The sequence below is a fragment of the Netta rufina genome (genome assembly GCF_964035555.1).
Source record: "Netta rufina genome assembly, chromosome: 24".
In the NCBI taxonomy this organism is placed as follows: domain Eukaryota; kingdom Metazoa; phylum Chordata; class Aves; order Anseriformes; family Anatidae; genus Netta; species Netta rufina.
The window spans coordinates 2,121,588-2,146,085 of record NC_140148.1 but is presented as its reverse complement, the minus strand read 5'-3'; the positions used below and the strand labels follow the sequence as shown (position 1 = coordinate 2,146,085).

The following is a 24,498-nucleotide window of genomic DNA, read 5'->3' as shown; positions in this document are numbered from 1 at the left end:
CACTGGTTCCCAGTCCCCCCAGCCCCCGCCCACTGCCCCCCCCCCAACAACGACGACTGAGCATGCGCAGAACCCATCCGCGCACGGATCCAGCCGCTCAGCACCCTCCCTCCTCCCCTCCCACTGGCCAACCTCCCTGCCCATCAAACCCTTTCTCCCCTTCGATTGGCTACATTTGAAAACGCGCACGCCTTGTGACTGGCGGCGAGGCGGGAGGCGGGCACTCCTTGTGTCCCCGCCCTCCGCTCCCATTGGCGGAGGGCGGGGGACGGCGCGCGGCGATTGGCGGAGCGTTGTGCGGGCTGGGCGCGGGTTCGAACCGCGCGGGGCCGTTGCTCCCCTCAGTGCTGCCGCGCCATGGAGCTCGCGGAGTCCCCGGCGCCGCGGGTGCGTGGGCGCCCCCCCGGCCTCCCTCAGAGCCTCCCCGGCCTCCCTCATCCCCCCCGGGTCCCTCAAATCCCCCCGGTCCCTCAGGGTGTCCCCGCCCCCCCCCGCCGCTCCCCGGCCCCTCACAGCCGCCCCCCCCCGGTTCTCTGGGCCTCCCCCCTCCTGTTAGGGCCCCCCCCGCCTCGCAGCCCCCCCCCCCCCCCCCAAGCTCCCATTGTCCTCAGCGCCCTCTCCCAAAATCCCTCCTCCCCCGTCATTCGGAGACCCCCAAATTCCACCCCCCAAGCTCCCGTCCTGTCAGTCCCATCCCTCCCTAAATTCCGCCCCCCCCCAAGGCTCGGAGCACCCCCACACACATTCTCCTCACATCAGCCCCCCCCCAAACTCTCCTGTCAGGTGTCCCCGACTCAGCCTCCCCCAAACTCCCCTCCTGTTAAAAGCCCCCCCCCCCAAACTCCCCTCCCATCAGAGCCCCCCAAACTCCCCCAGGCTTGGAGCCCCTCCACACCCCCAAATCCCCTCCCGTCAGGCTCCCCCTGCCTCATATCCCCCCCCAAATTCCCCATCTGCTCAGAGCCCTCCTTTCTGTCAGGTCCCCCCTCTCAAGGCCCCCAAACTCCCCTCCTGCTCCCCTCACCACCTCTCCCCCCCCTCAGCCCACAGATGAGAACCACCGGCTGCCCAAGGGCGATGGCGCCAAGAAGCGGCTCTCGGTGAGCGCATCTACCAGAAGAAAACGCTGGAGCACATCCTGCTCCGGCCCGACACCTACATCGGCTCCGTGGAGACCGTGACCCAGGTACGGCGGGGCCAGGGCCACCCTCTGCGCCCTCCAAACCCACAGCACGGAGCTGAACCAGGGGGGGCTAAACATTTCTTGTCTTTTTTTTTTTTCAGCAAATGTGGGTTTTTGATGAGGACGTGGGCCTGAACTGCAGAGATGTGACCTTTGTGCCTGGCTTGTACAAAATCTTTGATGAGATTCTGGGTAAGATGACTCTGTTCTTGTTTTGCTGCTTGACTATCAGGGTGTTTCTGAACCTCCAGGAGGAAACAGAGTTAAATTTGAGAACCCATCAAGTGTGCTCTTATCTAGTTGCACTGTTGACCGACTAACACAAGCCGTTTGTGGGATGATGGCATTCGTTATTCTAAACCCATTTAATTCAGTCCCAAATTCTCCTTTCTGTAGCACTTGTAGTACTCTTCTCTTTAACTTACAAAATAGTTGCATTCCAATTTTTCTTATTCATTCTACTGAAAATACTTCATATTTTGTCTTGATTGCTAGTCGAATATAATAAAATTTGTCTTTCTCTTCTAGTCAATGCTGCGGACAACAAGCAGAGGGATAAAAACATGTCGTGCATTAAAGTTACCATTGATCCGTAAGTTCTGCTTTGTTTTTTTTCAGTGCCTTCCCAACTCAGCTGTGTTTTATTTTTCTCATTCAGATACTTTTCTGATAAGTTGATGTTTGTATTAGAGAGCTCTATGTTAAGGACCCGTTCAAGTTAGATCATCAAATGTAATTTAGCTGTTGTAAAAGCCTTTTTCTTTGTTTTCTTGGTCTGTTACAGAGTGCTGAGTTGTGAAGTGACTGCTTTTCGTTGTGTTGTTTTTTCTGTTGTGGTCACTTTCCCTTTCTCGATGTTCTTACTCTGTCATTGAGAATCGCCACACAAAAATTGTGTTGTGATCCAAATTGTGTGGTGATCCATTTCATAGATCGTATCTGTAGACCTGAGACTGGAGGATTTTTTTGTTGTTGTTGACTTGTCCTCCCTCTGCTGGCTGCTTCTGCACTTGCTGAATAGAAATTTGTTCTTGTTGAAATGGTGGCCTTTCCCTAGAGACTTTGTGTGATATTTATTTCATAGCTCAGCCATCTGCAGCCTTAAAAACACACTTTTCCATCCCTCCAGAGAGAATAACACAATCAGTGTATGGAACAATGGCAAAGGCATTCCAGTTGTTGAACACAAAGTGGAAAAGGTCTATGTGCCTGCTCTCATCTTTGGACAGCTACTAACATCCAGTAACTACGATGATGATGAAAAGAAAGTCACAGGTAGGGAGGAGTCCACGGTATATGCTAATATTTTTGAGCAGCCTGATTAATTCCAGTTTGTGAACTGAAGTACCAGTGTGAGTGAGCAGGGGAGCTACCGGGTTTCAAGACTTCTCCTTTTCAGTAAAGGTACAACTAACTGGTCCCTTGCTGTTTTCCCTAAGAAAATAAAATGAAAAAGGGGGCAGGTCCTGATGCAACATGAAAATAGACGAGACCATCAGAGAGAAGTCTCCTTCCTATATTTTACAGTAATAAGGGCACAAACATGGACAATAAGGAAAATTCCCTTTAATCCCAATTAAATACAGGTTTATAGTCACATACTGGGTTTGTAGGATGATGATGATGTTCATGGGAAGTCTGCTTGTGCTGAAGTAACTCAGCTCTTGTTAGTTTGGAGTTCTTCCAGATGGTTTTGAACAAAGGGAACAACACGAGCCTGTTTTCTTCCTAATTCCAGGTGGGCGAAATGGTTATGGAGCCAAACTGTGCAACATATTTAGCACAAAATTTACTGTGGAAACTGCATGTCGCGAATACAAAAAGTTATTCAAGCAGGTATGGACGCTTCTCAGTTCAGTATGGTTATACCCGAGTTTTTCCAGATAAGTCTCTTGAGCTTTTATTCCAAAAATCTAGATGGTGTTTACATTCAGTGCACCACAAGAAGAATAAATTTGGCCCATAGCTACTCCACCAGCAATTATACTTCAAACAGATAACAAAAAGATTGCGCACAATCAGAATCTAATCTTTAACCAGCATTGGTTTTATTATTATTATTTGAAAGAATCTAAAATTCTAATTTCAGTTTGCTGCTTCTAAAAATTAAGCTAGCTACTTGTGTTTGTTAGACCTTCAACTCATAAAACCTGCTTTTCCTCAGACCTGGACAGACAACATGGGAAAGGCTGGTGAAATGAAACTGAAGTATTTTGATGGAGAAGATTACACGTGTGTCACTTTCCAACCTGATCTGTCAAAATTCAAAATGACGATTCTTGATAAAGACATTGTAGCGCTAATGTCCCGAAGAGCGTATGATATTGCTGGATCCACAAAGGATGTCAAAGTTTTCCTAAATGGAAAGAGGCTGCCTGTAAGTGAGCATCTAAGTGAAACCGTAATGTCTGTATTTCTCATGCCTTTGAAAGAGTGAGATTTTGCTGAAGCAATTTACACCATTACACACAGTGAAGTGAAAACTTGCATGAGTGATTTTTCTGCCTGCTTTTCAGGAGGACGTGAAATAGTAGCAGTAAGTACTTATAGGAGCTGTTACAAATGAGTTCTCTGCTTTCATCTGTATGCAGGTCAAAGGATTCCGCAGTTATGTGGACCTCTATCTGAAGGACAAAGTAGATGAAACGGGTAATGCACTTAAGGTTATCCATGAGGAAGTAAATTCTCGGTGGGAAGTGTGTTTGACTTTAAGTGAAAAAGGCTTCCAGCAAGTCAGCTTTGTCAACAGTATTGCCACCACAAAGGTAACTCTTGCTTATTTAGTCAAGTTAATGTCATATTCTTCATCACTGGTATTCTTAGCTGTTTTCAAATGTACGTTTGTTAGTGAAAAACACTTAATTGCTTAATGTGCGAAGACCACGCTTAACGTTTTAAATAGACGTGCATGTATTGTTTTCAGTGGAATCACTTCAAGGTCCCATTTTCCCTTAGGGTGGCAGGCATGTTGATTATGTAGCTGACCAGATTGTGAATAAACTCATTGAAGTTGTGAAAAAGAAGAACAAAAACGGAGTTGGAGTGAAGCCATTTCAGGTACAGTGTTGGAATTTTCCCAGTGGAAAGCAAAACTCTAGTGTTGTTGCACATTGTGGTTAGATTAATGTGTTACTACATTGCTAATATACATTTCCATTGTAAAGATGATATATAGCTAACTACAGATTACAGAAGCCTTATATAGTCCAGTTCAAGCCAGCTAATGATATTCTCTGTTGAGCTGAAGTATTTTGTAATCAGAATCCTGTTAAGTCAGTGTGAATGCACTAAAACTTAGTATCTGTTAGATGACATCCCAAATCATATAGCATTGCTTGTGAATGTCCATTATCTGTCCTAAATTGTGTCAAAAGACATCTAGGAAAATTCAAAAACACAGGGATAATTGAATTTGTTCTCCTCACTGCATGATTCTGACAGGCGAATGTCAGACGACGCTGCTGTTACAGGGAGATGAACCTGTGTCATTTGTACTGCTTGTCTTATTTAACTACAGGTGAAGAACCACATGTGGATATTTGTGAATGCCTTGATTGAAAACCCAACCTTTGACTCTCAGACTAAGGAGAACATGACTCTGCAGGCAAAGAGCTTTGGCTCAACATGTAAACTGAGTGAGAAATTTATCAAGGGTGTAAGTATTGGTATACACAGATAATCCAGGTGCCCGTAAAACTGCATCTTCTGTTTAATGTGGCAAATAGCTATAAAGTTATGGCATGAATTAAAGTATGTAACTTAAATTCTGACGTGGTTAAAGTTTTTCCCACAGTTGATTTTTTTTTTTTTCTTTTTTTTGGTATTGCAGGCAGTTGGCTGTGGCATTGTTGAAAGTATCCTAAACTGGGTAAAATTTAAAGCTCAGACCCAGCTGAATAAGAAATGTTCAGCTGTGAAACACACGAAGATTAAGGGCGTTCCTAAGCTGGATGATGCCAATGATGCTGGTAAGTGTTTTATATCCTTTGTAGCCAGTTCACTCAGAAACAGTTAACATTTGTTAGTTAGACAAATGAAACAACTGTCTCGTAAAGACAATGAGAAAATCTCTAATTATAGTTTACCCTCATTTTGTGGTCAGTCCTACATGCAGTGCAACAAAACCTGTATGTTTTAGAAGATGTATATTCTCATGCAATTTGTGGGCATACAAGCCTTGATTTCATTTCTTAATTGGAAAATTGACTTGATTTTTTTTTTTTTCCAGGCAGCAAGAATTCTATAGATTGTACACTCATTCTGACTGAAGGAGACTCAGCCAAAACACTGGCTGTCTCTGGTCTAGGAGTGGTTGGTAGAGACAAATATGGAGTATTTCCCCTTCGTGGGAAAATACTCAACGTCAGAGAAGCTTCTCATAAGCAGGTTAGTGGGAAAATCTTTATGTGCTGGAAGATGTGCTATGCTTCATGTAATGCAGTGTGTTTTAACTGAGTCACTACAGCTGAACACCTGGAACACTCATTTGTAGCAGGTAGTCTATTAAAAGTATGAGTCTAGTCTCACCTTCAGCCTGCCTTGCTGATTAAGCAGGAATATTGAGTATTTGTTTTGTGGTCTAGGAAATGTTTAGAATGATCTAGAAAAACTTAAGCATTAAGATTTCAGTTTAGAAATAATAAAACTTTCTAAACAGGAGAAAAGCTGGAAAGGCAGAGCACAGTCAGAAGTATAGGTGCTGGATAATCTTACTTTTTTGAGCTATAGTTTGTCTGAAAGAAAAGGTTTTATTCTGTGTGATCTCTTCCAGATTATGGAAAATGCTGAAATCAACAACATCATCAAGATTGTGGGTTTACAGTATAAAAAGAACTATGAAGATCAAGAATCTTTAAAGACTCTTCGCTATGGAAAGATTATGATTATGACAGATCAGGTTAGGTTCACTAAAATTCAAAATTGGGGGGGGGGGGAAGAAAAAGCACTAGAATACAGAGGAAAGAAGAAAATGCTCTTTCTCCCACTGCCACTGTTGTACCTAATTCTCCACATTCATCCCTCTTTATCGTTCTTTGTTTTAGTGGGTCATAATGTGTTATAAGATACAAAACAGAACAGATAAAGTAGAGGTAGAGTAGCATCACCAAATTGCTAAATATTGTCTCTCCAGTCTGCTGATACAAGGTCCTTGACAAGTCCTTGATACACTTTTTCACAACAATTGTGTAATTGTGCTTTTTTTTTTTTTTTAACTTTATCCTAACTGAGTAGCTAAACAGTGCATGGTCACATCTTTGGAAGTGAAAGTTAATAGGGTTAACTAACTTTAACTATAAGATCATCTTCTATTAGTCTAACAACTGACATTTCTATCGTGTCCTTGATTAAAGTGACTTTTTTTAAAAAACAAAACAGGATCAAGATGGATCTCATATCAAAGGTTTGCTGATTAACTTCATCCATCACAACTGGCCTTCTCTTCTAAGACACAACTTCTTGGAGGAATTTATTACTCCCATCATAAAGGTAAGGGTTGACTAGATGGTAAGGTGAGTAGGAATTCATTGGTCTACATCTGCCTCGCATTCCACAGTTAACCTATATAAATTCATTATAGGCCTCTAAAAACAAAGAAGAAATTGCATTCTACAGCATTCCGGAGTTTGAGGAATGGAAAAACAGTACACAGAACTACAATTCCTGGAAAATCAAGTACTACAAAGGTTTGTAGAAAACATCATGTGAAGAAGTCAAATGAACTGATATGATTCAATTTAGTTAGCCCTGCTTTTGCAGGAAGGGTTTGGACTAGGTAATCTCCAAAGGCCTCTTCCCTCCTAAACTATTCTGATTTACAAATGGATGTGGTCTAGGATCTAAAAGTAAGCAAGTCATAACCTCTAGATGGATGAAATCTCAAAATCATAGTGCAACTACACTATTGTAGATATATGTTCCCTGCATCCTTTTAGGTGAGCATGCTTAGCTTTGATGTTTTTTGTTTTCCCCAGCACAGTCCTTGTGTGCTGATAATGCTGTAAGCTAAGTGCTTACTCCAGAACTACTCTATACTGATAAGCAAGTTGCCAACTGCAGAACAATGGCTGGGTAATGAGAAATCATTTCCAATTTGTAGTTATTAGTTTCAGACATCAGAAGATCCAGACAGTCTCTAAAAATGCAACATAAAACTGCTCGATTGTCTTTAATTCTTATGCTTTGTGTTACCTTACATCCCGTTTAAAGTAATTTCAATTTTAAGTACGACTATCTTCATGCTGTATTTATATGGCTCATCACAAGAATTAGATGTAGCAATGCCTTTCTTTGAACTGCAACTTAATATAAGCAAGAAATTAGTAGGATTAACTAGTATTGGCTCTGCAGGTTTGGGTACCAGCACGTCAAAGGAAGCTAAGGAATACTTTGCCGATATGGCTAAACATCGAATTGGCTTCAAATATTCTGGTCCTGAAGATGATGCTGCGATCACCCTGGTAACTTACACTTGATTTAATTGTTGACTTACTACCTTTGGTATTCTTCTGCTTAAAGTGCTGTGTGTTTTCTCTTAAAATGCTCTCAGAGGCCTTTGGGCTGGGGATGATCTCTTTGTTACCAAGGCTACAGCTTTAGTCTAACCTGTAGAAGCAAGCCTGTCCACAGACCTCAGGCCAAGAGCACTCTTTCAATGATGGTTTTTAAATATAGCTCGGAACAAACTAATCACTACAAACCAATTGACATTTTCAGACACAATAATGAGTATTCCTTTAACATCTTTCTGCATGTTCTGCTGCAGTTTTCTCCAAGTTTTTCTTCCCCTTTTCCCTGAGAATTTTTTCTTGTAAAATGGTTCACTGGTGGATTAAAACAGTCCTTGCTTTTGTGAGCTCCTTCACCTTCAGTAGACATTGACTCTTAAGCATTCTGAGCTATTAGATGATGCCAAAAACTAAGCTTTTTTTCCCTCAAAAATATTAATAGGGAAAACGACTTTTAGTTTTCTATTATTTTGTTAAAACTTCATAAAGCTAAGCTTAGCTACTGTGTCTCACATCAGTGGAAATGATATTCTTAATACAGTTAACTTCAAGAATCTGGTATTGCATTTTTAGGCTACAAAGTCAGCCTGTTTACCATGTTCTTTCTCCTGGTTAAACTCTTACTGTATACTTTCCTTTTCCTAAGTGTTCCAATAGGGTACACCAGAGAATGTCCTAAAACTGAGCTTTTTTTTTTTCGTTTTGCTACATGTAGGCCTTTAGTAAGAAGAAAGTAGAAGAGCGAAAGGAGTGGCTGACTAATTTCATGGAGGATAGAAGACAACGGAAGCTCCATGGCCTGCCAGAGGTAAAAGGTTTACGCATACAAAGGAATTTGATTTCCTTTCTCTCCCTGGGGCTGTTCTCGGTTTCATTACAACATGCTAGAGCTGTACACAGCTTTGAGTCAGTCACTGGGTTATGGGACAGTTAGTTATACTGCTTCAGAATCTTGCAGATCAGCTTCTTTTTTTTTTGCATCTCATTAGTATAGCCTGGGTCAGTGGTCCAACAACTTGTTTCATTTTTTTTTTTTTAATTTTTCAAATTACTTTATCTATGAGGAAATGATGACTTGAGCAGGACTGTATGAAGACTTTCTCAGTAAAACAGGCCTGCTTAATGGAAAGCATTGTTTTATTTTTTCATGCTGAGAATGTCATCACTTGAGCTGTGTTTAGCTAGTTGTACAAGGAGCTTCCATTTTAATGAAACTAGCCAAGTATGAGCTAAGAAACATGTTAGACCTTGTTAAAATTAAGGCAGTCTTGCATCTGTTTTCCTTAGGAATACCTGTATGGGAAAGATACTAATTACTTGACATACAACGACTTCATCAACAAGGAGTTAGTCCTGTTCTCAAACTCGGATAATGAAAGATCAATCCCATCACTGGTTGATGGTAAGTAATTTCAAGGTAGTGGTTCTGTATAGTATATTTCCCCCAGTTTAACGAATGACGTTTTTTGTCATATTATCAGAATCAGGGTAACCCACTGAGTTTTCTGGGTTGGTGTTCTAAACTCAAATTCCCGCTGCCCAAGTTTTTTAATCTTTTGGATTAAATATCTTGTCCATTCTGTAGTATGTTGTCTCAAAAAATTAACTCTTGTGCAGAATGTTTAGGTCTATAAGTAATTATTAGTTTCTACAGAGTGGAAGCAAAGCGAAATGTCTGTTCTAAACACAAGGTCTTTTTCTGTACAGGTTTGAAGCCAGGTCAAAGGAAAGTTCTGTTCACGTGTTTCAAAAGAAACGATAAGCGGGAGGTGAAGGTTGCTCAGCTGGCTGGTTCTGTAGCTGAGATGTCCTCATACCATCATGGTGAAGTAAGAAAGTGTACTCATTGTGCAAAATGCTTTAAAAAAAAAAAAATAAGGCAAAAAAGAGCCCTTGTTCCACTTGACAGTTAACATGCCTCTACTGCAGAATTAGATCTTTGAGTATAAACACCAGAGTAAAGTGTCCGTATATCATATATCAGTTGGTCTGATTTTAATTCTTCAATTATTAATTTAATGAGATAGGCAGACTGACCAATCTTACCTATACCTTATGGGAGTATGTTTCATTCAAGAAAGCGGAACAAGAAAAACCTGCTTTACTTGCAGTAGGTTTAGGAAGATGTTAAATAAAGCCTTTACCATGGTAAGGAGAAGTTAAAGACTAAAACAAGCTTCCTTTAGGAATCTCATAGAACCTTTCATCAGAGGTTCCAAGTCCAGGCAGGTAGCAGTATGCTGCAGGTCATTGGAATGTATTTATCCAGACTTAGATGGTCTTGGGAGTCAATGGTTGGTAGAATTAAATGACAAACACATTACTGTAGCCTCTTTAAGGCTGGCTTTTCCAAGGTTACCTAATACTTTTTACAAGGAGTAGAAACTGTCCGCTGCAGCAGGTACACTTGTCTTGGCCAGGAAGAAACGCAGGAGTTCTTGAAAAAGACATGGGAATATATGAGTAGAGGTTACTGTATTGACTAAAAGCTGTTCAGGAGCTTTGCTCTTTCTGTCAGTTGCTGCTATTTTACGTAGTAATAACCAAGTGTGTTTTCAGTGAGAATTCCATTTATTATTCAGTAGTCAAATTTATCTCCTATATCAGTTCTGTTCTTGGAGTAAATCTTCCCTTTAATTTTGTCCTTTCAGGGAAGAATTCTGCAATTTTTAACTGTGACCCTTTATTGCAGGCATCACTGATGATGACTATTATTAACTTAGCTCAGAACTTTGTGGGCAGTAACAACCTCAACTTGCTGCAGCCCATTGGTCAGTTTGGCACAAGGCTGCATGGTGGGAAAGACTCTGCAAGCCCTCGATACATCTTCACAATGCTCAGGTCAGCATTAAAATTTTCTTGCTCTTAAACATCTTTAGCATGTTACAGGACTCCATTTAACATTGCTTAAAATGAAATATGAATTAATGTTTTGCCTTTAAATCTCTAAAACTTGGACCACTGGAATATGAAAGAGTCACAACAAATTTGTGACTTGGATTCTAGATTTAGATCTGTGAGTGTGGTTGCCATCCCACAGAAGAGAAAGGTATAGCAGAGAATAAGGAAATGGGAGCAAAAAACAAGGGAGACATTTATGTAGGATAATAAGAAATGAACTTGAGTTGGGAGAGGTAAGCTATAGTATTTTATAGTACAGTGCAACATCTGACTTACATAAAGTACAAACTTTGGGGGCCCAACATATTCAGTGGAACCAGCAGACACTGCTGAGATTGCTTAAGATGTATCTGTGCGTCGAGTGTTACTCTAGAAACCCAGTTTCCTAACATAGACACTGAGGCTGCATGGATAAGTTGGTTGATATGAATAACCCTTAATTATTTGTTTCCTCTAATTTTTGAGGGTGGTTCTTGTGTAGCAAGAATTTGGGCTGAATTCTCTTTTCCATTCTAGCCCACTAGCACGGTTGCTGTTCCCACCAATGGATGACAATGTCCTGAAGTTCTTATATGATGACAATCAACGTGTGGAGCCAGAGTGGTACATCCCTATTATTCCAATGGTGCTGATAAATGGGGCAGAAGGGATTGGTACTGGCTGGTCCTGCAAGATCCCCAACTTTGATATCAGGGAAACTGTGAATAATATCCGCCGTCTGATGGATGGAGAAGAGCCATTGCCAATGGTAACGTATTTCAACCATGTCTTGCTCATTAATTTATTCAAATGCTTCAACATGTGCTGATGCTTCTGTTTTTAAGGATTTGCAAGGACACAAAGCTGAATCCAATGTTCTTTTCTGCTTAGCTTCCTAGTTACAAGAACTTCAAAGGCACAATAGATGAGCTGGGACCTAATCAGTATGTGATAAGTGGTGAAGTGTCTATCCTTGATTCTACAACCATTGAGATCACTGAGCTGCCTGTCAGAACATGGACGCAGGTAATAAATGCTGAATTTGCCTTAGGAATGTATATTTTGACCTGTAAAGCAAAAAATGGTGATTTGTAAGTTTTTTTTGGAGCTCTCAATCTCCAAGGAAAACATGGGTGGTCTGACTTGAATTCTTTTCTCAGACTTATAAAGAACAAGTTCTGGAGCCAATGCTGAATGGGACTGAGAAGACGCCCCCTCTAATCACAGACTACAAAGAATATCACACAGACACAACGGTGAAGTTTGTAGTGAAGATGAGTGAAGAAAAACTAGCTGAAGCCGAAGCAGTGGGTTTGCATAAAGTCTTCAAACTCCAAACAAATTTAACGTGCAACTCCATGGTATGTAATAGACTGCTGAAGAGAGTTCTCATTTCAGGTCAAAGACAACATGTACAGCTGCCTTTACTGCTTCTAATGAGAACATGCTTTCAGTAACCTATTCACTTTGATTTTTCTGCTACTACTGGTTTTAAATCAGCTTTCTAAATATGCCTTTAAAGGGCCCGCTACCAAGCCTGTCTCTTGAGCTAAGATGGCGTGGTTTTGTCTGAAAGAGTCAAAGTGATCTGAAATCACTAGGTCCACAGAGACCTCTGTTGTGACAAGGACACTGCCACTGAACGTCTGGACTTGGACAGTGTTTGCAGCTTGGTGGAAGGTGTTTATCCAACAGATAGCTTTAAGATTCAAGTAACTTTTGCCCACTATGTGTTTCTTTTAAGAAATTCAAAATTCTAAAATTGTCTCTGCTGTGTTCAAAAGCTGAAGTAATTTCTGAAATGACACTAAGGCTTTATAATTGCTTAGTAAGTCCATTGTGCTATCACATCTGGGTTATAGATGATTTTCAGTCGCTTTGAAAATCAGTTTTATGATCATAACACCTTTGTTCTTTCATGTAGGTTCTTTTTGACCACGTTGGCTTTCTCAAGAAGTACGAGTCTCCCCAGGATATTCTTAAAGAGTTCTTTGAACTGAGGCTCCGATACTATGGTTTGAGAAAAGAATGGCTTATTGGAATGCTAAGTGCCGAGTCTGCAAAACTGAGCAACCAGGCTCGTTTCATCCTGGAGAAAATAGATGGAAAAATTGTGATTGGTATGCATTGCTCTTGGTTCTTTGGTTTAGGAAGCTGGTAGAAGGGCTAGGTGCTCCCTTGAGTTCTGTCAGCACCCTCTCAGCCCCAGCCTGGCTCTTCACAAAACACACCACAGCTTATCTTTCTGTTCCAGTAACATGTAAGAGGAAAATGCTTGGCAGAGGTCCTTCATCTATAGGGCATTTATGTACATGTTAATTAAAGTGGGGTGCTCATACAGCTTTCCTACTGTGTGTTTGACGCTATTTTGAAAGGAGAAATATTTTTTTTAGTACTTTAGCAAATGCTCCTATCTGTTTCTGGCTCGGTAGGAACAAGAGTTAAGTACTAGTAGGGTTAGAAAGGGTTGTCTGTCTGTCTGTCTGGGTATTCTGTTCAAATGCATACTTGAGAGCCCATATCTTTTCTGTGTTATCTTTGAACCTCTGCAAAATATTCTGAATCATGTTTGGTCGATTGGGGTTTCAAAGTTAGAAAAGACACTTTAGCTAGCAGCATCTGAGAATCATGAGCTAGAAAAGAAACAGATCTTTGTTTCCAGCATTCAAACTTTTCAATCAACTTTTCCACCTCAGTCTAAAAGGCAGTCTGTATTTCACTTGCATTTATGGAGGACGCAGCTAGACAAAGTGTCATAAGATGCTTTGTGGTTTGTGTCTGAAGGCAGCCCAATGATCCCAACAGTCTGTGTCTGTTTGACTTGACTGAGGAGGAAAAATAATTCCCTTGAAATGCATTTTCTTGGCTTTTTGTAATAAGCAGTTCCAAGGCTGACAGAGCTGGTTTCATTTGTGTTTGTGTCTCATGGTTGATTGCTTGTGATACATTAAAGAGCAAAAAATTCCAGCTGAAGCATTTCCATTGGCTGGAACATTTATAGAATAAATTTCCCAGGTGATGTCTAATGAGGTGCAAGCTCTACCGAAGCCTTGGAGTCATATCAGGTTTTTTTCCTCCACCTGCCTGCCTATTATCATAAAAGCATTCTGATACCATCACACTTTGTTTTTTTTGAAATTCAAAAACTAAGGGCTAGGGAAATGCATGTATGGAAATGAAGGAGAAAATATTTAAAGTGCTCTGGCAGGTGTTCCTGACAAGTACAGGAGCAATGCCGAGCTAACAAATCACCTGCTAAGTAGGAACTTTTTTGATGTTATTTTAGGCTCTACCACGTCCCACCTCTTGATGAGGAAAGGCTATTTTAGATCCCTATAAGAGGCTGAGCTGTTACAACCATAGGATCCAAAACTTTTAAAGCTCCTCTGGCTTTCCTACCAGTGATTTGTAGTGGTTGCTAACTGACAATTCTGAAATGTCTGTTTATAGAAAACAAACCCAAGAAAGAGTTGATTCAAGTTCTTATCCAAAGAGGCTATGAATCTGATCCGGTGAAGGCTTGGAAGGAATTGCAAAACAAGGTAATACATCTTTCATCCTCTAAAGTGATCAGAGATGGGGGACAGTCCAGAAGATTCGGAATTCATAGGAAGAAGGTTGAGTTGTGGTAGCAGCTGAGGCTTTCAGGAGCTATAACTTCACCTGTATCCATTTCTGAATTGTCCTAGAAGAGTCTAGTGCACCATAACCACATAGAGCACCTGCGATTCAATGAGATTTAATCAGTAGTCCTACCATTGTACGTAGCTATATTTGTTGCCAATGCTTTTTTTCACATTCAGGAGGAGGAGGAAGAAGAAGAAGAGGATGAGAGCAACAAAGAATCAGCTGCAGCTACCGGACCAGATTTCAACTATCTACTGAACATGCCCCTCTGGTATTTGACTAAAGAGAAGAAAGATGAGCTCTGTAAGCAGAGAGATAACAAAGTACGTTCCTTCCTTTTCTTATAAAAGCATGGTATTATATTTTTATGGTGGATTAAACTATGTGACTCATTCTCAACTGTGGTTCACTTTAGGAAAAGGAGCTGGAAAACCTGAAGTGCAAGAGTCCCTGTGACCTGTGGAAAGAAGACCTTGCTGCCTTCGTTGAAGAACTTGATGTATGCCAATGTTCAGTGTAGTCTTATCAGCAACTTCAGTGTTATCCTGCAAAGGTTATGTTTTGTTTTTATTTTCAGTAGTATGTTTGTTCTGTATTCTGATGGTTGTATTGTTTTATGCTCAATTCTGCAGGCAGTAGAAGCCAAGCAAATGCAGGATGAGATGGCAGGGATAGCTGGCAAACCTTTAAAGGTAAAAGGAGGGAAAACAAAAGTGAAGAAGGCACAGCTGCCAGAAGTAATGCCATCAGCTCATGGCATAAGGGTTGTTCCTCGGGTAACTGCAGAAATGAAGGCGGATGCAGAGAAGAGAGCTAAAAAGAAAGTAAAGGTAAAAAGTTTCAAACGCTTGATCTTTTATTACATCCTCTTCAATACAGAAGGCAGTCCTAAAGAAATACAAGTTCTTTTTGGTTGAACTTGTCCTAACGAAGCAGTCATTGTCTGCTTTCTGGGAGAGGAACAGAATTTTAGGTTATGGGACACGCTGTAAACGGATGTTTCTCAGTCTAAAGGAGAGCAGACTCACTAACATCAGGAGATGGCTTAAAGGGAGATCTCTTGGTAACAGCATATATTGCTCTCAGATGGGCTGCAGAGGTGGCTTAGAAATGAAGAAGCAGATAAAAGTAAGGCTGTTCTAGGCGTGTTGGGGATTTTATAAATCCTTTAGCAGGCAGGAAATACGGCTAGTAATTCTCTACTCTAGAACAGCCTGTGCATTTCTCATAATGCTTTCAGCCACTTCATGCCATTGTTCTCATTATCATGGAGATGAAGATTTAATTCTTTTACAGGGCTACTTGAAATTATGCCATTTGGCTATTTGCAGCCTAGAAAATGAAAATATCCCCACACCTGTTTTGACCTGTAAGCCAGACACATTGCTCCTTTCCTACAGATGGTTCTATCCAACCTTTTTTTTCCGATTAATTTGCCTTGTTGATTTAACCCACCCTGTTTAAAATCTGCATCCTCAATACACCCTAGAGTCTCGTGGGCTGTCAGCACACAAAGGCGGTACCAAAGCACACTCAGGTGTGGGGACAAAGTTCCTGTTTTTGTTAATGTTGGATTTTGTGTTTTCAGTCACTTGATCCGGGGTTCGTGTCTGATTTTGGCCGTAATCTGTTTTACACACAGTTTGTTTCACAAACTCAAGATTTCTTGCACTGCTAACTTTTGTACATCTAAAATAAGCTGTCCCCTTTCTGCATTGCTCTCTACACCTCTTCAAATTGTGGGAGTTAACTCACTACCTATTTGATATCTGCTTTTATCTTCAGAGTGAAAAGAATGAATTAGATGAAAATCCAGAAGGAAACTCATCAGGGGATAAGGAGTCTTCAAGCCTTAAGCAAAGAGTAGCGCAGAAGCGTAATGTTGTTCAAGGTAAATACTTTTTTTGTGTTATTCCATCAATGGAAAGTGAGGGGAGAGTTTGTCGGTTTGGTTATCTGACCTCTTCCTGAAGTGGTGAGTGACATCTAGGACTGGTATGTTTGGAAAAACTAGGTGAGAAACAAAGTGATTCTGGATAACAGTCAAGCTGGTGACATGATTATTGTTTTTCTTTGACATTTAAGCCAGAATCCTCTGAGTTTATTGATACATTTCTAAGTTGAGCTACTGATCCTGAAGCACATATGGAGGTCTGCTGGTTCATCCTGCTTCCTGATATTTTTCAGGTACCAAGAGACAGGCCACTCTGCCATTTAAGCCAGTAAAGAAAACGAAGAAAAGAAACCCTTGGTCTGACTCAGGGTCTGATTCAGAGTCTGATGATTTCGAAGTGGTTCCTCAAAGAGAGAGAGTGGTTCGCCAAGCAGCAGGTGAGTGGAGATACAAATGCAGAAGAGGAGCAGTCTGTGGAGGAGAAAATTGAACAGACTGTTTAGAGAGCTCCCAGAGTCTGAGATCTCAGCCAAAAGTCATTTTTAAAGGCTTATTTTACTCCATGTAACAACAAAGTACTTCTACTATTTGAGCAGATTTTCACAATGACATTATTTCAAGGAAAAGCAGAAGTGAACAAGTAGAGAAAATCAGGTTATTGATTTTAATTATGCAACTGTCTTAGCAAATCAAACGTGCTGTTGGTAAGTGTGCTCAGAACACACTTGCAGCTTGGAGTCTTCTCACTGTCAGTCTCAATATCCGCTTGTTTTTATTTGCATCTCTATTTTTAATAACTGCATCTAAAATATTGGAAAGGGAACCAAGCTGAATATTACCAACGGTGTAAAATGATACATCTGTGTTATTTCATCAGCCAAAATCAAGCCCATGATCTCTTCGGACTCGGATGAAAATTTCATCAGCTCAGATGAGGAGTCTGAATTTCAGAGGCACAGTGAAGGCAGCAGTGAATCAGATACAAACTCAAAAGAGAAACCTGCTCCCAAGCCCCGAGCTGCCCCAAAGTGAGTATTTCTCCACGTAATTGCTGACAATTAGTTGTGCTTGTGGTGTTAATGTTACATAGTAATAGTTTTTTCTTCAATGCACCTGTTTAGTGCATCATAAGTTAAAAAATACTTGGGGTTTTGTATTCTAGGGAAACCAGTGAAAAAACAGCTAAAGCTCCCAAGCAAAAGTCAGTAAAAGGTGATATCCCTGGTGAGTACAAACCCTTCTAAGCCTTGTTGATTTTCCTAAAACCTTATGAGAGTACCCTGGATGCTCCAACCAGTGCTTAATGCTGACAAAGGCAGATGTTAGTCACATTATGCAAAGAACTTTGATGCTGGGGTGCAAGCCCATTTTACTGGACAAGGCTTTTTGTCTGGTTCTGACTTGAATTTGTGATTAATCCAGTTTTAATAGTTGTTACAAAGTTGCACACAGTAATTCTGCTCTAATGTTTTAGCCAGACAGAATAGATAATTTAACTGTCTCAGGCTTGCTTTCTTCTTTCTCTATTCAGTCAAAGTCCAAGATGTTGCTGATGAGAATGTGAGTCAAGCTCCTGCAGGTCCTTCTGTCTCCATACCTCACAGTAAGGCTGTACCTAAAAAACCTGCTGCAGCTAAGAAGGCCAGTGCTGCTAAGGGTAAGGAGAAGTTGAGTCTTTCAGAGCTACGTAATCATGTAAAGGTATTTTTCAGATAGCTCTTATTCTGTGAGAAACAACTCTGAGTGGTATCTCGAAGTGTTTAGAGGACTGAATAGCTTGAGTTTTAATTTCAGAGAAGATCTGAGGTTTGTGGTGAAGGCTGCCTTGTCACTTCTAAAGAAGCTTGTTTCCAAACATGACGTGTTATAATTTATCTCGGACATGCTTGAAAGGAGTAAGCTCTAGTTTGGGAACAGGAAAAGTAAATGCTTCCTCTAGTGCTACGTAATACTCAGCAGAAATAATCTGAGTGGAATTTGCCCTGCCATCAACATTCTCTATGTCTTTTAGGGAAAAAAGCTACCTGGCAGCTCACTTTCCAGGAAGAAGAAAAGCTTCTTTGGGGTAGCTTGGTCTGTTTAGTGCTGGTTCAGACTTCAGTCGAGGGCATTTGAGTCAGGTTTTGTGAACTTAGACACATAGAGTCTTTGACAGACTTCGAAAGCTGTTTTGCATATTCCGTTACTCGCTGGTTTTGATCGCAGCAGTAAAGCAGTGCCTTACTTCACAGCTGCTTTTTCCACTTCCGATTTCAGAGAAAGCCTGTTGTCATTCAGCAGTGGCTTGCTCACTTCGTCTTAGCTTGGAGACACGCTTCAAGATGCTGGTAAAAATGTCAAAACAAGGATAAGAAAGAACTCAACAAATAACTGTTTAGTGTAGATGGTACAGTCCTTCCCTGTGCCAGAGTGTTGAAGGCATAAGACTGGCTACACAGCCATGAGGCTTCAGAATTTGCAGGTCCAAAATGGTCTGTATATTGCATTGGGTACATTTTAATGTGATCCTCTAAATGTAGAGGAGCTAAGGAAGGAGATAAACAACCTCATTTCTCATAATCTTGGTAAATAGCTGTCTTTCTAGAAAATGATGCTTCAAAATGAGATGACCTGCGTGCTGACCTTGCAGCACAGTGCAGAGCCGTATTTGCTTAGGAAGGAAGATGTGTGCACGAGAAGAGAAGCAGCAAAACAAAAGTTTAAACGCAGAATTCTGTTTCAGATAACCAGCCGTCCATCATGGATATCCTAGCCAAGAAAAAGGCTGTGCCAAAATCCAGCAAGACAGCAGTGAAGGAGGAGCCTCTGGATTCAGATGCTAGAGCAGCGGACGCCAAGAAGCCTGGTCCGACCAAGGGGCGGAAAGTTACCAAAAGGCAGCCGAGTTCCTCAGATTCGGATTCAGATTTTGGTGTGAAGCCTTCCAAATCAGTTGCAGCAAAGGTTTGTATTCTACCACAAGTTAGTGCCAAGGGGGTACAAGAGTCTGGTGTCAGTTATTCTGGCAGAAAAATTATGGTGGAAGTAAAACCTCCAGTGCAACACCCCTTTCCATTACTGGATGGGGGGGAGATGGGTAAGAAAGGGAAGGAAGTCAGGCAGAAATACTCGTCCCAGATTGTTGGTTTGATCTCATCAGGCTGAACAACAGCCCTACCTGTGACACGGAGGTGTGTTCTATGCTAATTGGATGTTAACCTGTTTATGCTCAGGTTCATGATTCACTTCTCAACTATGCTTTCCCTCCAGAAACCCAAGCAGGAAGACAGTGACAGTTTTACTGCTGAACTAACTGCTCGCGCAGACAGTCCCACAGAAGCCGCACCCCGTGCCAGGCCAGGACGTCTCAAGAAGCCTGTCCAATACTTGGAGTCATCTGATGACGACATCTTTTGAATTTTTATGAAGTTTTTATACTATTGATCTACGAAGTTTCTTTCAGCAGAGCCCTTAACAAGCTCTCACCGAAGAACATCTCAGACTAGGAAGTCTTTTTCAATGAATTTAAGCTTGTCTAAAAATGTTTAATACAAGTGAATACAGATCTATTTTTTTTTATTTTTTTTTTTAAATTCAGACTTGTTTAAATAGGAACACCCACCCTTTCTCACAGCGATGTGCCCAGCCAGTGCTGATGTGCTTCCCTTTTACCCATTAGCTAGCTGGAAGGTCCGGGTGAAATCTTTTGACTCTTTGTGGTCATTTTAATATCAAGGCAGATGTTTGTATATTTCAAGTCCTGTCAATTACGCTTGCCTAGATTAACCTCTATCTTAATTATATATCATCTTTAGATATCTTAAAAACTAACATGAAAACTTTTAACTTCACTAACACAGAGACTTAGCTGTGAGGTGCAGGTATATAGAACTCCAAGCTAGTGTTTTTCTTAGTCTTTTATGTCTGTGCAAGCCCCTGTTGCTCAACTTCTTCCATGTTGAGTTTTAGCCTTTGCTTTTTTTTTTCACTTCAGATTTGGTAACGGAGGTTTGTGCAGACTTGTCTCCACACTGTGCTCAGTGTTGGCAGTTTTATCTTCTGCCCTGCTGCCAAAAACCCTGCGTTCAGCTAGTTCAGCCCAGAGGTCATCCTTAGGTAAGAGGCGCTGGTGCCTGCCAATGTCTTGTGCCATTAGCCGGGTGTCTCTTGAGGTGCCAGCTGTTGGCGAGGAGGGGAGCTCAGCAGCAGCTGGAGAGACAACTCTTTGTCATCCGGGAGTCTTTGATGAAGGCAAGCAGGCTCGTTATTCCAACGTACACATTGCAAAGCAGCAAGTTCCCCTGCCCTGGGCTCCTCTGCTGCTGTATTTGGCACTACAACAGGCTGCGGTGTAGAACGGGTGCTCCGCAGTGGGAAGCTTCTCCTGCCACCTTCCAGGGCACAGGGGGCTTCCCCTGAGCACCTACAAGTGCAGTCCCCTGCCTGGTGGAGCCCCTCTGTCACCTCCCTGCCCTTAGGTGTGGAAGGTGTCCAGCACTTGTCTTCCTCAGCAGAATCTGGGGACGAATCATCTTTCTCATCCCCTCGGCTCTGTATTTCAGGGGTGTAGAGTTCATCGTCATTTCTTCCTCATGGAGCCATTTCTATGGCACTGAGTGTTTGTTTTGTGACCCTGTAAATATTTTCTGTGTTTGTTGTTAAGCTGTCCTTTTAACTATTTACGTAATAAAAGATTTTTTTACTTGAGCTTTGTTCAATAAAAGGAGTTGTCCATTCCTGTCTGTTCTCCCAGCCCCAAGCTCTCTCTGTCCCTGGGGAGTGCTGGTGGAGCAGAGGGCTTGGGGTGAGGGCTCTGGGCATAGCTTTTGGTACCCAGAATCATTTGGGTTGGAAAAAGCGCTTTGTGGGGTCGTTGTGCCCTAAGGGCAGGATGCACCACTTGTCATTAACCCTTCTTGAGTGGTTCAACAGCCAGAGGGGAAGGGGTGCAGCCTTCCCTGCTCTCCTGCCCCTGAGCAGATCAGCACCTACCCTTGTGTCATCTGCAAATCTGGAGTCGTGCTGTCACCCCCAGCCAGGAGCTGCGTGCAGTGCATGGCTCTGACCAGAAACAAGGTGAGGGAGGTGCTGAGGAGCCGCAGCGTGGCCTTGTCCCCAGCGGGATGGTGATGGTGACGTGCTGCTGCCAACCGCTGCGGCAGGGCAGGCGGTGACTGGTGACAGCGCACCCGGATTGCAGCAGGCACCGCTTCTGCTTTCCCCTGGGGTGCCTGCGGGGAGCTCCTGCTCCTGCTCCCTGGGTGCTGCTGCATGGAAACCCTTCAACCAGGCCCCCTACGAGAGCGGGGCTGGGGGTCTCCCCCCCAAAAACAAAAACACCTTCCCCTCTTCAGCTGCTGCACCCCACCGGGGGCGATGCCTGCGGCGGGCTCAGGTGGGTGCTGCCCAGGCTCCTTCCTGCCAGTCCCTCACCAGGACGCTGCGGCTTTGCAAATCCTCCGACCACCGCCTCGGCTCTGCAGCTGAGGTTTTTCAAGCGAAAAGTTCGTGGCAGTGCCCGAGTGGCTCAGCAGCAGAGCCCAAGTGCCGCAGGTTCTGCTTCAGCAAGACACTGACGCTGCTGCAGGTGAGCCCAGGCTGAAGTTTCGGAAATGCTCAGCCCTCCGGAGCTGGTTTTTGCTCTCGAGGGCTGTGCTCCCTCCGAACAGGCTCTCTGGGTGGGAGCACGAGCACGGCAGGATTTACAGCCCCCTCTCCGTACCATGCACCCCCAGTGGGCTCTGTTCCAGCTGAGGCCGGCTGCGGGCACACTGGGACTGTCTGCGGGCACCTCGCGTGCGTTCTGCCACGGCGGGTGGGGAGGAAGCAGGCGCTGGGTGCCTTGCGGCGAGCAGCAGCTGGGGACACAGGCTCCAAATCCACCAGCACAGAGCTCGGCCACAGCCCTGGCCTCGTGAGGAGCATCAGCAGCAGTCCCCGCAGCAGGAGGGATCGGGGTCACTAATGAAGCTGGGGGAAATGAGCTGTGCTGCCTCTGCATCGCCAACAGCCTGGCAGCCCTGCAGCACTCGTGCACCTGGCTCAGCTGCCCAGGACCCTCAAACCCTCCCGGGGTCCCCAGGTCCATGAGAGCACCCTGAGAGCATCGTGCACGAGGCTGAAATAGGGGTGATGTGGGGCTGCCAGCATGCAGCTCACTGGTGGTGGCTCCTGGGCTGGCTCTGAGGGACAAAGGACCTCATGCCGTGCCGCCCGCATTGCCCCACGTCCCACCCCGGTGATTTATGCACCAAGGGGGTGCTGCTGGTGCAGGAGCAGCCGCCAAACCCGGTGCCCTCCCCGTCTCCACCGGCCACCGAGCAGCCGCCGGGGCGCGGGGCACCATCGGTGCCACCGAGGTGCTTTGCTGGAACCCAGTCAAGTGTGGAAAGTGCCGTCAGATTTTCCACTGCCGGGCTCTGGAGAGCGTCTCCGGCGCGTCCCCGCCGAGGGGCCGTGCTATTTACAGCTCCTCGCTGCGAGGCTCGGCCGCACGGCAAACGGGGCCGTCTCTGTAGCTGCTCCGCTAACCCCGGTGTCACCCCAAATGTGTCCGGAGAGCTGTGCGTGCACAAACGGTGTGTGCACCATCGGGTCTCCATCCCAAAACGTCCTTTATGGGGTGGGGAGGAGGTGTGGGGGTGCTGAGCGCTGTGCGCAGGACTCTGCGGTCACCGACCCACCACAGGGACCCCCCCCCCACCAAGGGGTGAGGGGGTCCCCAGGGTGAATTGCATCAACCTGGGCTCTGCTGCTCTCACTGGAAGGGGAAGCTGAGGCACAGGTGAAGGATGTGGCTGCCCCTAGGGCACGACTGGTCCAGCCGCTGCACCCTGGCCTGGGTGGGGAGGAGATGCCAGCACCGAGGGAGTGAGGGGTGCTTTTTTTTGGGGGGGGGAGCTCACTGGAGCAAATCAGCACCTTGGCATTTGGGGTGCCCAAAGCACAGGGGATTTTCTGCTTGGGGGAAGCCTCTGCCCCCCACACCGTGCTGCACCCCAGGCTGCCGCCATCCACCCTTTGTCCTTGGGGGCCCCCCCCCACCAGCAGAACCGAGCCCTTCCCTCCCCTCCGGGCGCCCCTGCGGCCGCTCTGCCTCTTTAAAAGGACTCCAGGCGTGGCTGCGGGGCTGTCATCCTGTCCCTGCTGGACCAGGGACCGGACAGCCCTGGACAGCCCTGGACAGCCCCGGACAGCCGTGCTGGCACGCTGTGGGCGAGCGGGGACCGCAGGCACCACGGGGACCGCAGGTACCAGGGCTGACCCTGTTGGGTTTGGGGGGGTCACAAAAAGAGAGGGAGAACAAGGGATGGGGACCCCAATAGTCCTGACCCTACTGGTGTCCTTACTGGGGGAGCGAGGGAGAAGCTCGGGGGACATTTGGGGACATTTGTGCCACGGTGGGCTGGCACTGGAATGAACACCCCTGCTAGGGGATGGGGGCTCGGTGGTGATTTGGGGAGGGCGCTGAGCCCTCCGGGGGGGGGGGAGGCTGCGTGCCCGCTGGGGGTCTGTCCCCATGGGCACGGTGCCCCCGTTCCCCGGTGCTGACCCCCGGTCCCGCAGCGCGGCCATGGGCGAGTGGGGCTTCCTGAGCTCGCTGCTGGACGCGGTGCAGGAGCACTCGCCCATGGTGGGCCGCTTCTGGCTGGTGGTGATGCTCCTCTTCCGCATCCTGGTCCTGGCCACGGTGGGCAGCGACGTCTTCGAGGACGAGCAGGAGGAATTCGTCTGCAACACGCAGCAGCCGGGCTGCAAGCCGGTGTGCTACGACGCCGCCTTCCCCATCTCCCACTACCGCTTCCTCGTCTTCCACGTCGTGGTGCTCTCGGCGCCCGCCGCCCTCTTCGTCATCTTCGCCGTGCACCAAGCGGCCAAACCGGGGCGCGGGGGGTCCCCCGGGGGGACCGAGCCCGTCGCCTGCAGGTTTTCTACGTGGGCAGCGTAGGTGGCGCGCATCGCGGCCGAGCTGGCCTTCCTGCTGGGCCAGGCGCTGCTCTACGGCTTCAGGGTGCAGCCCCTCTTCGTCTGCCGCAGCCGGCCCTGCCCGCACCGCGTCGACTGCTTCGTCTCCCGGCCCACCGAAAAAACCGTCTTCATCCACTTCTACTTCGTGGTGGGCTTGGTGTCGGCGCTGCTCAGCCTGGCCGAGCTCGCCCACCTCCTGCGCAAGAGCCGCGAGCCCCGAGCCCCCCGCTGCCCCCGGCCAGGGGAACGGGCACCGGCCCCCGGGCAGCCGGCGGGGGTCTCGGAGGAGCCGTGCCCCCCGCCACGAGGAGCCCTGGCCGTGTAGCCTGGTTGGGGAAGGAGACGGGGATGCCATCGCTGGCACGAGTTGGGGCCGTTCTCAGCCGTGGCTGTGGTGGGGAAGCGGCTGCACTGTGCCCCCCCCCCCCGGTTCCTGTTGTGGGCGGCGGATGGGCCTCACC

The 24,498-nt window shown here is 45.2% G+C and overlaps 2 protein-coding genes across 2 annotated transcripts; both read left to right on the top strand.

The window, feature by feature from the left end:
• Window positions 1–357: 357 nt before the first annotated feature.
• TOP2A (DNA topoisomerase II alpha) lies at window positions 358–19,486 on the top strand (the record flags this gene model as incomplete). Its single annotated transcript, XM_084301107.1, is given in 36 exon segments — window positions 358–387; window positions 1,044–1,098; window positions 1,101–1,186; window positions 1,285–1,375; window positions 1,712–1,775; window positions 2,313–2,458; window positions 2,922–3,019; window positions 3,348–3,560; window positions 3,775–3,948; window positions 4,139–4,240; window positions 4,701–4,838; window positions 5,013–5,155; window positions 5,416–5,569; window positions 5,955–6,080; window positions 6,560–6,670; window positions 6,762–6,867; window positions 7,532–7,641; window positions 8,405–8,497; window positions 8,977–9,091; window positions 9,397–9,518; window positions 10,382–10,530; window positions 11,107–11,338; window positions 11,461–11,595; window positions 11,730–11,930; window positions 12,494–12,689; window positions 14,020–14,111; window positions 14,376–14,519; window positions 14,612–14,695; window positions 14,829–15,026; window positions 15,982–16,087; window positions 16,384–16,527; window positions 16,968–17,118; window positions 17,253–17,314; window positions 17,622–17,747; window positions 18,813–19,033; window positions 19,340–19,486. Coding segments are annotated over 36 exon segments (4,665 nt in total).
• A 4,156-nt stretch (window positions 19,487–23,642) lies between these two features.
• On the top strand, window positions 23,643–24,362 carry GJD3 (gap junction protein delta 3; the record flags this gene model as incomplete). The annotated part of the gene is given in 3 exon segments (XM_084301106.1): window positions 23,643–23,966; window positions 23,969–24,016; window positions 24,018–24,362. Coding segments are annotated over 3 exon segments (717 nt in total).
• Window positions 24,363–24,498: the final 136 nt, after the last annotated feature.